This window comes from Fomitiporia mediterranea (genome assembly GCF_000271605.1).
Source record: "Fomitiporia mediterranea MF3/22 unplaced genomic scaffold FOMMEscaffold_7, whole genome shotgun sequence".
Taxonomy (NCBI): domain Eukaryota; kingdom Fungi; phylum Basidiomycota; class Agaricomycetes; order Hymenochaetales; family Hymenochaetaceae; genus Fomitiporia; species Fomitiporia mediterranea.
In genome coordinates, this window is record NW_006760392.1 from 1,116,972 (window position 1) to 1,130,996 (window position 14,025).

The 14,025-nt window shown below is 44.9% G+C and overlaps 3 protein-coding genes across 3 annotated transcripts; 1 reads left to right on the forward strand and 2 right to left on the reverse strand.

Moving 5' to 3' along the window:
* Positions 1-1,182: 1,182 nt before the first annotated feature.
* On the reverse strand, positions 1,183-8,192 carry FOMMEDRAFT_109078 (uncharacterized protein). The gene is made up of 26 exons (XM_007267352.1): positions 8,033-8,192; positions 7,887-7,974; positions 7,674-7,837; positions 7,547-7,619; positions 7,446-7,490; positions 7,348-7,398; positions 6,969-7,295; positions 6,601-6,911; positions 6,493-6,549; positions 6,326-6,423; positions 6,252-6,276; positions 6,113-6,201; positions 6,046-6,062; positions 4,864-5,998; positions 4,539-4,810; positions 4,069-4,485; positions 3,710-4,016; positions 3,371-3,654; positions 2,951-3,308; positions 2,780-2,895; positions 2,260-2,727; positions 2,059-2,205; positions 1,967-2,002; positions 1,720-1,917; positions 1,610-1,658; positions 1,183-1,557 (listed from the first exon to the last, which is right to left on the reverse strand). The coding sequence occupies exons 1-26, from the start codon at positions 8,054-8,056 to the stop codon at positions 1,419-1,421; spliced, it is 5,295 nt and encodes a 1,764-aa protein (XP_007267414.1). The 5' UTR covers positions 8,057-8,192; the 3' UTR covers positions 1,183-1,418.
* Positions 8,193-8,686: 494 nt separating this feature from the next.
* FOMMEDRAFT_157171 (cytochrome P450) lies at positions 8,687-10,980 on the forward strand (the record flags this gene model as incomplete). Its single annotated transcript, XM_007267353.1, has 14 exons — positions 8,687-8,903; positions 8,960-9,001; positions 9,047-9,128; positions 9,190-9,262; positions 9,327-9,451; positions 9,512-9,606; positions 9,659-9,668; positions 9,732-9,737; positions 9,785-9,836; positions 9,888-10,106; positions 10,163-10,190; positions 10,250-10,496; positions 10,548-10,654; positions 10,709-10,980. 14 exons carry the CDS (start codon positions 8,687-8,689, stop codon positions 10,978-10,980), a joined length of 1,575 nt encoding a protein of 524 aa, XP_007267415.1.
* Positions 10,981-11,171: 191 nt separating this feature from the next.
* On the reverse strand, positions 11,172-13,261 carry FOMMEDRAFT_29115 (amidase signature enzyme; the record flags this gene model as incomplete). The annotated part of the gene is made up of 9 exons (XM_007267354.1): positions 11,172-11,359; positions 11,503-11,672; positions 11,743-11,873; positions 11,934-12,310; positions 12,374-12,601; positions 12,695-12,796; positions 12,849-12,866; positions 12,889-13,032; positions 13,075-13,261. 9 exons carry the CDS (start codon positions 13,259-13,261, stop codon positions 11,172-11,174), a joined length of 1,545 nt encoding a protein of 514 aa, XP_007267416.1.
* Between the last annotated feature and the right edge of the window lie 764 nt (positions 13,262-14,025).

Below are 14,025 nucleotides of genomic sequence, written 5' to 3' on the forward strand. Positions count from 1 at the left end.
GAAAAATACCATTTTCAGTCAGAATGTGCCGGTCCAAAGTGTCTGCCTACTGTACCTAAATATAAATTTAGTAATCAAATTAGGTCAATATAAATGTATTATACTGAACGATATGTGCTAATAAGTTGAATTCATCTACTATAGCCAAGGAAAACGATGAGTAAAAATTAATACAGTGTATGCAAAGTGTATCTTGCTAATGATCAGTAGCACTGAGTAAAAAGATGACGCGAGTGTGACAAAAAATCGAAAAATGAACAGCCAAATCTACTGTGATAGGGTGTGACTCATTACTTTCGAGCTTCATTCTTTATTTTACTTCTCATCAAGGGATGAGTGAACTCTTTCAAAACATTGATGAAAAACTATATAAACTCAATATGAAAAGATTTACAGAAGGAATTAGCTAGAAAAAAATTGCTTCTTAAGATACAGCTGATTTGGTGTGTAAAACAGCTGTATTTTGGCTTATTTCAAATTAAATGAGAATCCCTTCTGTAAAAAGTTTCATTTGCATCTCAGAAGCATGAAATTTATTTTTCTATTATTTTATCTTAGGTGTGGGGAACAGAAATGTTCCTGTACAATCACTACTTTTAACCGGACACAAAATTTGATCACATAAGCAATAAATTTCTTAATTGGAAGCCGTGGGAACGGACGCGCAACACAAGGGAAAAGCGCATCCCCACATATATGTCTTTTTTGATCTCATTATTCCCAAATGTGAGTTCTAAATTACAATTGTGCTGGTGCTGGTCGAGTACTGACAACGTGAGGCAGTATATTTTAATTCTTTGCTCGCCTCGTTAGTAGTCCAAGTTTTCTCGTTCATATTATTTTCTAACAAAAAAAAAGTTTAAATGCTCGATCCAGCATCTGTAACCTGTGAGAGGCAAACGAAGGATATACAAACATATATTTGGATAATATTCTTGCTCATTCTACTGTGTGTTTTGTTGAGTCAACCAATAGTGCCCCAAAGCCTAAAGGTAACACCCTAGTCAGCACTCTCAAGTCATTCGGTGTACTAATGATCTTATCGAGGCGTCTCGCTTAGTAGCAGTTGATCGTAGAATTGACGCGGAGATTTCGGCTGACTCCAACGACCCGGATGTGAGTTAAAAGCACTTCTAGCATATAATGCATTTAATTTAAGATATCGTGCGAGGATCTAAAAGCGTAGAAGATATTGGTCTGAGGCAAGATAAGCTATTTCGTCAACTGTTTGACAGGTCTTAGTCAGTAGACAAGTTGAAATCAGTGACTTAGAACTATGGTTGCCGGAGCAGTACAATGAAGAGTGGTGGATAATGTGAGGCATATATACAAGACTTGGAATAAGTTAGAACAAAGTGGGCGGAAATCATTGTCTAGCAACACTTGTCGAGTAGGTGGCATGTCGAAAGGACCGATAGTCAAGTCGAACTAGTGCCGGAAATAAGTCCACTAAGCTGTGTGACATGTGCTTCACAGATCGACGAGAAATAGAATTCATGCTCAGAATTGTGCGGCTGAACGAGATTGTGTGCAATCTCATGGGCGAGCGTGAAGAACCTGTACAACGAGTTGTCATTAGCATTTGAAGGATAGAGTGACATCTACGTACCATGAGATAAATGCCTTCGATAAATTGCCATTGTGGACGTCATGATCATCTGGTATGGTATGTGTGACTTTGTCAACTAAACGTCCAACGAGCATCTACCAGTTACTCACGCCATGCTTCATAATATCGCAAGTTTACGAAGAGGCTTGCATTGCGATTGAAAGCGATGGAATCGCCTTCCATATCGTAGAAAATGTTGACACTTGTTGGTGGTAGCTTGTACAATGTGCGCAACGGACGGATGACATGTATGAAACGAGCAATCGAATCATGTTTAGCAGCTATGATATTTCTTCCTTCAGGAACATCTATTCAAGGCTTTAGACAGTTAGTGTCTGAGACGAAGAAAGTACGGACCTTTCGCCACAAAAACTTTGATGTCAGACATGGACCCTTAGGAACCGCAATGTAAATAATCTTCGAACAGAATCTTGTACTGAGTAACATACCGATATTTACCAAGTCGCTGACACGGCCTGAGATATCACAATAACCTTCATCAAGGGTCTCATGAACCGTTTGCATAGTTTCGCGATTTTGAAGAACATTGCCACGTTCCTCTCGACACGCTGTGATAGCTTGTTTGATATTTGACTCTGAAGAGAAGACCAGTTAAAATGGAACGTGAATGCAAAACAATTGATGATTACCTATGCTACTTAGAGGCGTGACGTTGCTTTGAGGCTGGTGTGGGGCACTGTCAACACCCGGAAATCCACCTGGAATTGGCGGTGAACGCGAACGACCTTGAGAAGAGGTTGGCCTTGAAGGACTAGTAGATGAATGCCCATCTTCAGCAATAGTGTTGGAGGTATCACCCCTGTTCGCCACACCCAATTTACGCCGCCAATTTGCGAATTGATTAGCAATGCTTGACGTCGGCCGATGCGATCGCTCTTCAAGATCTTTGGATGGAGGAGAAGGTGGGCCATCAGTCGATGCGGGTTGCGGGGGCTGGGATATCGGTTCAGTAGAACTAGATGCAATTGTTGGGGGCGGATGCTGTGGCATATTTGGTGAGATATCAGAAACAAGTTTTTCCATTTCTCTGGCCTGCTCCCTCCTGGCTTGTTCTGCGGCCTCACGTTCAGCACGCTGTTTCTTCAGGATGCGATCCACTGTGAGTTGTATCAGCACCTGGATACTTATACTGTTTATGAAAAGACTGACCGTTGTAACCTCTTCTTCTTAAGGCCCTAAGGTCGGTAGACAATATGGTCATGAACAGCAAAGCATCATTGACTTTTGGCACATCAAAGAGTACACGGCAGAGCGAAATAGCCACTCTAGAAATTGAAAACATAAGCATGACCCAGAGATATGACGTGCACAGATACTCACTCATACATGTCAACCTGTGCATTTCCCGCGAGCCAAAGTTCTACTGGTCCGAAAGTTGCCTTCTTCGCGGTGGCCGACGCATCTTGATTTCGGGAAATCCGAGTTGCTTCGAAATTGAGGTGCTTGGTTACCGTCAATTTGCCAAACGTCCGCACAACGAAGTTCCTTTCGTTATTGAGCCAGCTATATTGAACCTTAGATCTCACGTGCGTGTGCTCATGCAAGAATAGAGGGAGACGCTCTAAGATCAGTGCCCGAACGTCTCTAGCTAGCTTCGCATCCTTAATTTCCGCACTAGTCTTATAGTCCTCTCTGACAAGAGTAGTCAATCGAGGGGAGCCGAGCTCGGAGTAGAAGTCTAGATACAACAGAGATGATGCCTCAATGGATAGCATTCTTGAGGAAAGATAGATTACTCACTCTCCAGGATGTCTTCTTGAGGAGCCGAAAAGACGGAATCACCGAAGAATTGAAACGCATTTGTGTCGTCTGCGACAACAACTTGATCGGGTTTTAGAAGATCATATTGAGAATCCCATTCTTCTTCGTCGAGAGCATCATCAATGGCTTCTTTCTTTGAGCCAGACTTTTCTTTTTTGACACGCCGTATCCCAAGTAATATCGCCGACTTCTTCATGCGTGACACAATGCCAGGAGAAATTAAGCGTCGATTTATGGCAATGTTTCTCAATTCCATGAGATAACTAAAAGTTCACGTTAGTCATTCATGTTCCTAATATGACGGATAAACTTAATTACCTGTCTTTCCCTCCGGCGAGCCGATAGAATCGCTTAGGATCTTCGAGAAGAATCTGCACAATCTCTTCGACTGAAGGTTCATGTTTCGTTCCACATGCACTCAAGAATGCGTTGGCCTTTGTGCCGAAGTCGACGAAGACGAAGAGCTTAGAATGGAGATTCTCACTACCCTCTCGCTTGAAATAGCAATCCTTCGGGGCAAGTAACCGGGCCTGCACCTTTTCAACGTCTTTTGCTGCTGACAAAGGTTGAGCAACAGGAACGATCTGCATCTGTGTCAGCTTCTTCAACTGAGCAGGGGAAAGCTCTATTATGGCAAAGTGTCAACAACAGTCAAGCCTCTCTATCTAATTACGCACCAGTAATTCGACCAGCAAGTGTCTCGAACCATTTTCTTGCCAGAGACGGATCCTTTGGCGGTGATTTCTCCAGAATTGGAAGAATGGCTGATAAAGGCGGGTGCTGTTTAAGCTTGAGTCTGGCCTGGGCGTCGTCACGAACATCAGAATGTGCGACCAAGAAACCGAATACAGCTGCATCGGAGTTCATGAAGACCTGATCTGGTGTACCCATCGTGGGGTTGCCGTCGGGCTTTACTGCAGGTACAAACGGCGGGCTATTTGCCGCTGTTGGGTCATAGTCTGGATATTTGGCAATATTGTCCAAGAAGTATCGCAATCCTGCTGACCGACGCACTTCATCCTGATCTGAAGCTATTGTAAGAATTTCAGACAACGGTGGAAACCGACGAAGGTTCAGCGCGAATAGGAATTTTGCTAATGGAATCTCAGAGAGGTTTGCTATACATCTCTATTGAATGTGAGCTCACCTTCTTCTGAATGAGGCTTCCATTTTGTCTGTGCACCCCAGTCGATGATCGGTAACTTAAGTTGGCGAAATACATCCAAAGGTTCATACAAATCTCCTGCCTTAAACCTCGGCTTGGTTACTTGACCCGTTTCGGCTTCATCGCCTACCGTCTCTTTCGCAAAGCAGGAAGTCTGACGCAAGCGATCCATCTCCACCGACGATAACGTCTGTTGGACAGCGACGAGATACTTGATCAGGTCTGCAATCGTCCAATCTCCAGTTTTTATCATACTAAATCCAAATGATGAATAAGACTATTTCCTGAGAACAAATATTCAACTGACCGATCGAAGACAACTTGAAGTTCAACATGTTTTCGCACTCCAAGCGCCTCGAGTACTTTTTCAAGATTACCCTTCACTTGACTTCCTTTCGGCATTGTCACAACAGGAAGATCAGGGAAGACATGTGCATTCGGGAAATAGGCCTCTCCTGGTTGTTTGAGTCCAGAACGTGTCGGAATGCAAGTTTTATCCTTGAGCAAATTCACAATTTCAGCCTGGTGTGATTTTGACATAGATGGCCAAGCTCTCGCGAGGGTGTTTAGGACACGTTCCGCCCAAATTGCTGAGATTGTAATGTCATGCTCCGGTCCGCCTGCTGATGCGGCAGGACTAACGACGAAGCGCGTCCAGTCAACAATGGTAAGTTCTTGCCAGCCAAAGGTGGAGATAAGGTCGGAAACCTGGAAATTCTTGCTTACTTCGATCGGGATAGTGTGCTCCGGTATGGGTCCGTCGAGTGGTAGAACAGACCCCATCGAACGTAGATTAACGAAAGAACGTATCTGTTCCAACGGCACAATTCTTTCCTTCGCTGTACCCGTTCCAATAGATAGCAGTGCAGCTTCTATGAGTTGTTGTCGCACTTGTGGAAGGTTGGGATGGACGCTCTCTCCAGCGGCCCATACACGAACGAACCAATTCATGCAAGCTACAAGCTCTGTCTGGGAAAGCGGACGAGCGCGAAGTTCGCCAAGCACATCAGCGAAGGAAATGTCTTTTATCAGCCCACGGATTCGGAGCGCGTTGACCAATAGTTCTGCTCCGGTAGCAATTTCTTTTGGGAGGACCGGCAATTGCGTTAGGAACGAAGAGAAGGTCGAGTCCGGGATGCGTACATCCGCCGCACTCTTAACTCCTATGGATGACATGATTGAAAATGGTTGTGAAGTTCCGGAGGAGAAAAATGCGGCTTCGAGTAGGTTAGAAACGACATTCGATGGAGTCGATGGATGGAACGTGAAAAATTTGAGAGCGTGTAGGCATCGGTCTGTCAACCATGACTGGATTTGCTCGTCAATTCCGCCAGACCCTCCTTCAGCAGACGCAGTCCAGAGCTCACGAATACTCATTATTTCGGTTTCGTACACCGCCCGTGCGAGAAATCCACCGACGTAAAGAAGTTCCTTATTCCATTCTGTTGAATATCAGCAAAAGTTCATTGGAACGAATTAATTTACCTACGAGATACAGTACGATCACTAGAACAACTGTAAGAGGTATGTGTCGTGAAGGTCACAAAGTCACTCACACTAGGTCTATAGATTCGCGCTCCACCGTCGGGATGAAACGTGCCGCCATGTGTCCACCGAGCCCTGTAGTCTGCCCTGTGGCATGGCCCTGAAACCAGTAAGCAAAGCGTGCTGTAATAAATGAAGTGAAGTGCTCACAATAAATATCCGAGCGGACCCAGAACTGACTGCTGTCAGTTATGATATTGCGCAGTGGATATATATATACCTACCCTTCCAAGTCAGCCCTCAGTCCTTGAAAAATGCTCCCCGTAGAGTCTTGAAACTTTTCGTCCTCTTTCATACTGGCATCGTATTCAGATTTCCCCGTCTGGCATCAAATCAGCTTCTAGAAGAGAAGGAAACGACCCAATAAGGAAGTGGCGATGACCACACTCACATAAATCAGATCATAACGCAAATGGTTCGGCGGACTCTTCTTCGTAGATCGTTGCAACTGTGACATTGTTATTCTACCAAATTTTGGTCAAGAAAATTCCGCACAAACCTCTGTGCTCATTTTCCTATCTAATCGAACGTCGACCTCCGCGGAAAATATGTGCAGAACGACGCTCGACTTAAGTAACTCTAAAGGGTCTTTCTCTCGTTCTAGTGACAAAGGAGCTGTCTGCGTCTCTGTGCGTTGTGGGGTTGATGACTGCGATGGACTGGAGAACAAAGACGAAAGAGACGAGAAGAAACCAGAGGAGACAGCTGCAGCTGCAGGTTTGAGAGCACGGGCTGCCTGTGTGATGATTTGCATTTTCGTTGTACCCGACTTGTAAACAGAGCGCGCTACTTCGGCCTCAATGAACAACGCTGAATATATATGTCGATTGAGTCGCTATGGAAAAAGGCTCTAAAAGTGGTACATACGTGTCGATGAAATAGCCCTAATGTGCATCGTGCTTAGCGGACTTTTCGTTTTTAGACCCTGCGGAATAGACACCGCGGTCGCACCTCCCGGATCCTTCACAAGTCGTGAAAGCATCCGACCATCAAAATATATGCAAACTTCACGAAGATGGACCATGAATGTTATAGACGACACAAGAAAGCGGCTGAGATCAAAAGCGACGGGCATCGGTGCCGGTTCGCGGAGCGCCATCTCGAATGTTGTCCATTGAGAAGGCTGGGGGAGCGTGCCACGACGAGCGAATAGTTGATCCTTCTTATCTTTCCAATAGAACCCCATCCACTTATCTTTCGTTCTGTTAGCTTCAGCATGCAGAAAGATAATTAGAGATAAGCGTACCCCCAGAAGTTACAAAGGGCTCCTCAGTGACAGAAAATAAACTGTAGAAACCTGAGAGAGATTAACAACTCTCACTTTTACCTATCGCCATCACTCACCAACGCCAAATGCCCCTATCTTTTCCTCATCGGGGTTTCCTTCAGCTGCACATTTTATGAGATTTCTTCGAACGCAATATATCCTAGGAAATCCGCCGTACCAATCTTCTTTAGTCGATTCCAATCTTCCTCGCGGAATATGATGCCATTGTTCTTAAACGTCCATTGAGACACCTGAGGATAGTATTAATAAACCTTTTCAATTTTCACAGCACATGTATAACATGCCGGTTCCGTTCTCAAATCTGGAAACTTGTCAACTACTAGAGGGAGCTCGATACTTGCGACTTCCGATGCTGTCTTCCTTCGATCAAGATGGGCCTGTGTCTCGAAGTGAATTTCTACAGATTTTGAAGAGGCGTCGTCCGAGTTCTGGAGTAGCTCTCGGAAGACTAGAGGTCGCGTAAGAAATGATAGCCGCCGAGTGAATTTGGAACGCACCGGTGAACTCGCCGGAATACCGTGCCAGGACCTTGTCAATAAGAGCCCTTTGATTCACCTCCACAGATTCATCATGACCACTATTCCACTACAAGGAAATGGTCAGCTATGCACTTACTCCTTCCATTCCTGGCTATTGAACGCACCAGACTTTCTCGAGAAACAGCCATGAGCCAACAATGGGCTCGTCGCAGTCCTAGTCACGCTTCACTTCTGAAACAGTCCTCTATATCCAGGAACGACTCTATATATCTATATATGCGACGAGAAGGATGAACGAATGAAATAGCTTGTTGTGATGGTGAGGATGACGCGGCACTACACTGCAGCGCTGGTGGGAGGCGCGATTTGGACGCGTTTGGAACACGTGACGAATACGAGAGTTTGTCAAGCCTCTCACTGAAAGATAGCGTTACCAACTCAATTGCTGTCTTCAGCCAATCAATTGTAAATGCAGGAATTCTCCCGCACAAAAAAATCTCCCGATAGTTTCTCTACGAAGTACTGTAAGCATTGGCGCTACAGGGCAGGTGACCATGGCACAATTGGGTTTGGAGATTCACTCGGCTTTGAATCTCAGCGAGACGGGACGATCATACACAGATCTCTTACAAATAAATCACTAATTCTTTTTTGAATATGGCTGATATGTTGACCCGCTTCCGGTTCGAGAGATATAAGAGACATAACTGCTGCTTCGCACCGCTGGACTGTCCTCGTTTTCGACTGTTATCAGACTGGGTCTTCGAGATTCTGAGCGCGGGCGGAATTTACTGATCAAACAGGTCCAATCCTCGGCTATGGATCCATCATGGTCTTTTCGCTCTTGGGTTATCCACCATGAAGTTGCTATTCTGTCACTGGCTGCTGCAATAATATTGGTCATTTCGTACTCTCTAAACAGCTGCGCGTTGCGCCGTAGGATGCCTCCAGGCCCGGCTGGATTACCTCTTATCGGGAACAAGCACCAATTGCCAGCCCGAAAGCCGTGGCGTGCTTTCGAAGAGCTGAATAAACGTTATGGCATGTCATATATATTTTTATGAGGGCTTTTATTTGACCGAATTTCACAGGGCCCGTTGTGTCTCTCTTCTTCGGAAATACACCTGTCATTGGTATGAATTCGTATATCAAATACACATAGTACTGATATTTCGTAGTTTTGGGTACTGCTCAGGCGGCGTGGGACCTGCTGGAAAAGAGATCCGATAAATACTCTAGCAGACCACGGTTTATCGTGGCGTGAGGATCTGCATGCATTCTTAAACTCAATCGCGACTGAAATATCGATTCGGGCTCTTAGCGGCGAAATTCTTTCAGACAACATGCGAGGATTAATGCTCCCAAATAACGAAGAGTGGAGAAAATGGCGTAAGGTATTCATCGGCCCTTTGCAGCTTTCCTGATACTTGCTAATGACGATGCTATTTGGCGCTGCAGATTCTTCATACTGGATTTCATCTGCGTCAAGCAGCGAAGTACAAATCCATTCAAACACTTGAATCGAAAATCACAATGCAACAACTGGTCGAAAATCCAAAAGACTACGAGAAGTATATTCAAAGGTATGTACTACCATGAACAAGTTTCCTTGTTTTCGGGCTTTTCGTCAAACTGTATTTTAGGTATGCCGCTTCGGTCGTAACCTCAGTAACGTATGGTAGACGTGTTGAGAGTGTCGATGAATGGATAGTGGCGGAAAACATGGCTGCAATGGATTGTACGTGAAGTACTTCACGTCGGATGCTTGCCTCGCTGATGCAGCTGTGCAGATCTGATTAGGTATTAGCTAGTTTTGCTTCTGAGTTTTCCAGGTGATGATTAATATGGTGTTTCTGCGCGTAGTGTCAAGTATGCCTTCTTTACAAAGATACATATACTCTCTGACGATCTTAAAGCATTCCGGGAAAGTATATCGTCGAGTCTTGGCCATGGCTCCTCAAACTTCCAGTAAGTTGTGAAGCCAATGCAAGTTACTCCTACTAAAAACACTCTCTTAAGAAATTCCTGCAATGGTTCCGGCGTGAACCAGAAGTACAGAAAGCAAGGGACATTAAACTACTTACTCACCTAGTTGAGGACGTGAAAGAGCGTATGGCGAAAGGGACCATCCCCGATTGCTTGACTGTTGAAGCATTACAGAACCAACAGAAAATTAGCATGAGTGACACGTACTTAGCCTATTCTGTGTCTTCGCCATTTGGTGCGGGTATTGAAACCGTTCGTTCATCGGTATTTTCATTTCACTTGGATAGATTACTGAAAATATATGGCAGACCTCCGGGACGTTGATGTCTTTCATACGTGTGGAACTTTCATTTAACACAGCTTATGTACATTTAAAACTCACCTATTCTTGCCAGTTGCAATGTTGCATTTCCCCGAAGTGAAGAAAAGAGCACAGTCTGAAATTGATTCCGTCCTCGGTCCCGATCGCATGCCAGAATACGAGGACTACGACAACCTTCCGTACATTGCAGCGATAGTCAATGAGACGCTCCGGTGGCGTCCTATTGCAGTGCTTGGTGGTCAACCGCATGCGTCTACGGCTGATGATGTCTACAATGGAATGTATATTCCAAAAGGCTCAACGGTCTTCGCGAACCTTGCGTCTGTATTTTATTTTCATTGAATTTCTTGTTGTTGACTGGTAATCATCAGGGGGATCATGAATGATCCCGTCATGTTCCCAGACCCAGGAGAATTTCGTCCAGAACGATTCATCAATGCAAAGGATCCGCGCATGGCAATTTTCGATCTTCCTTTTGGTTTGTTGTTTCAAAGATTGCTGTACCTCCGGATAGCTGACCGCCAGATATTAGGTTTCGGACGTCGAATCTGTCCTGGATTGCACCTTGCACGCAACTCGCTATTCATCAACATCGCACGTCTCCTGTGGGCTTTTGACATTCTACCTGCGTTGGATGAAAACGGAAAGGAGATCATACCTGACTCGTGGAACTACACGGATGGCTTCAATTCGAAGCCTGTTACCTTTGATTGTCGTTTCATCCCGCGGAGTGAAAGAGTGGTCGAGACAATTAAGAGTGAATATGATGCTGCACAGGGAAAGTTAGCGAGCTGGTCGTGGTAGATGCACCTTGGCCATGAAGAATAGCTGAGACTATCTACTTTCATTCAAACGTGATGGCTTTTTGTGCTTTCTGTCAGGTTGAGCATAATCACAGGCAAAATGCTGTGATTCATTTCTGCTCAATACTTGTTTGTTTATAACATGTACATAGTAAGTTATCTATACGTCTCGGAAACGTCCTATCACCTTTCTCAATGGCCAACAACATCCTCGAGCTGTGTTTTCGGAATAGCAGCGACATATGCCTTCCTAGCCAAACGCGTTCGCGTCTTCTGTTCGTATGCATATGCATAACTTATGAGATCAAAATCACTAAATGCTGTACCAATGAACGCCAAGCCGATGGGTACCCCTGGCGCGGGATAGACGGTCAACGGTCCTGCACTACGCACAGTCACATTGTCAGGGTAAAAAGCAAGCGGTACAGTGACCATTGGGTAACCGGCAATAGCTTCATTTATATGCAATTTTTCGTTCAATTAGCAAATAGGTTGTCCAGTATTTTGCAGAAGCTCTGCTCACCTGGTGGGACGGTGGTGAAGCCTGAAGCAGGTGCAGGAAGGATGAGAGCATCAAGATTATATGCCTTGAGCGCAGCATCGATCCCGCGACTTCCGCCCAACTCTCTGTCATGGGCTGAAGCTTGGAAATACGTGACATTAAAACCATTCGTAGACTCTGATATTGTAAACCTCCATTACAGTCCCGAGTTAGTGCCTGTTCACGACATCATAGATTTAGTAGAATGTACGTGCAACTCACATCGATTGGTCCATGAAGCCAGCCGGTTCCTCTAGAACGGCATCTGCATTATCAAATGCAATCAGGTCCGCTAGATTTCTAACACCAGTAGGGTTTTTGAGAAGCGCATTGAAATAGGCATTTATTTGCACCTAAAGGAATATATTCGTATAATTCGTACAAGCGTTTCAATCGTTTATGGAGAGACTCACCTTGAAGTCAACAGCAAGTACGAGAGATTCGTTCTTACTTACTGGAATTTCGTCAGCACTGGGAAGATCCGCTGGGTCCACTACCGTCGCTCCAAGGCCTTCTATCGTACGGATTGCTTCTTCAAAAGCTTGATTCACAAATGGGTCGTTTCCTGAGATGCTGTCGTTCAAAAATACCCGACGTGGTACTCCGATACGTGCACCTTGGAGGGCATTGGCATCAAGGGCACGTGAAAAGTCGGGGGCAGGCACGGGTTGTGCGAGAGTGAAGTTATCGTTAGGGTCAGGACCAGCTATTACAGAAAGTACTGCGGCAGCATCAGCGACAGATCGAGCGAGTGGTCCTACAGTGTCTTGATGCTTGGAAACGGGGATAACTGCAAATTGTCTGAGTTAGTAACTTTTGGGATGTGAAGAAAGCTGTATTGCTATCGAAATACCTCCAGTGCGAGAAGTCAAGCCGACGGTTGGTTTGATACCAACGATGTTGTTATTGCTAGCTGGACATGTGATGCTTCCATCCGTCTCTGTTCCAATTGCAACAGCTACAAGGCCTATGGAAGCTGCAATTGCAGAGCCCGATGATGAACCACATTGGATCCGCTCCAGGATAATACGCGTTCGTTGCTTGGCCACCACGAGCAGACCAGCCTGATGCGAGACTGCCCCTGTAGCGAGCCCATTCGGAGAGATTAGTTTTACCTAGAAATGACAAAACATGATCGGTGGAAAGCATGCTAAATCCATTTTACTGTACATACCCAAGATGATTGCACCAGCAGCTCGAAGCCTCTTTACGACTTCTGCATCGTCGGGTACAACTGATTTCAGAAGGGCGAATGAGCCTGCTGTCGTATTTAATCCTGTCGATACTCGCTTAACAGCAGTTGGTTCGGATCACATATCGCCACATACCTTCGGACACAAGAGTGCCTATATTATCCTTGACGAGTACTGGGACTCCGTGCTCCTTTCAGCCTCCTCTCGCGATCCAGAGCCTCGGCTTGAGTCGGAGCTAGCTGGTTTAGTTCGAGAACCGCTCGAAGCTCTGGTCCTTTCAGATTCACTTCTTCGATGCGCGCGAAATAAGCCTGGTATACTAAAAAATGAAATGAAATTCATTTTAATGACTGGAAGACACCACTTGCCTTGACAAGATCAACGCTAGAGAATTGACCCTGCTCGAGCCCAACCTGCAGTTCAAGCACAGAAGCTTCATACAGGTCCGGAAAAATCGATGTACGTGTTCTCTTATCTGCTGAAATAGCGACAGAGCAAGCACACTGGACAAAAGCAAAGAGCGACAGCAGGAAACAGAGAGTCGACATTCCTCCAACAGTTTCGGATTTACTATACCTCCATTTTAAGTCCCTTGGGGCCATCAGAAGAACGATTCGACAGAAGATGTTACGAAATAACCTAGCCCATCGGAGGCCGATGCAAAAGCGTGATTTAAAGAAAGTCATATTTGACACCACAAGTTGCTTCTGCGTTTATGGGCTCAAGGTGGATTATAAGTGACCGTAAGTTCTGTGAAAGGAATGATCGAGTTCGCATTATGGCCGATCGAAGAATCGGAGTCCGGTCTTTCTGACTTTACTCGTATTCTACGTATGGACCATAGAGTCGCGGCCTCCCGCATATCTGCACTTCTACACCACGGTTGATGAGATTACCTTCGATATCTCCACAAGTATTTCATTGTGTCTGTGCCAATGTTTAGCAAGACGTTGTACCATCATTGACGCGTGCTGATAGCACCTACTTAGCAGGATCAGGTGATGTGTGAATTGATTGTAAATGTAGTACTCTTAAACCAGATACAAAACTTATCAAATCAGATTATACCTATAAAGTAGAGGAATACTGGTTAATGGACCAATTAACTGTATCATCGTATTATGTACTGTACATACCGACTCATTACCGAGATATAATTTCCTGAAAACTTCGATGGTGAAGTTCAAAATTCTATACGTAGAGTTGGCTCATAACATATATAGCACATCACGAAAAAGTCGCAACAAATGTATTTAATAATAGCAAAAGTAATCTAATAAAATGATTTCATAAGCATTACATTCTAAAATAA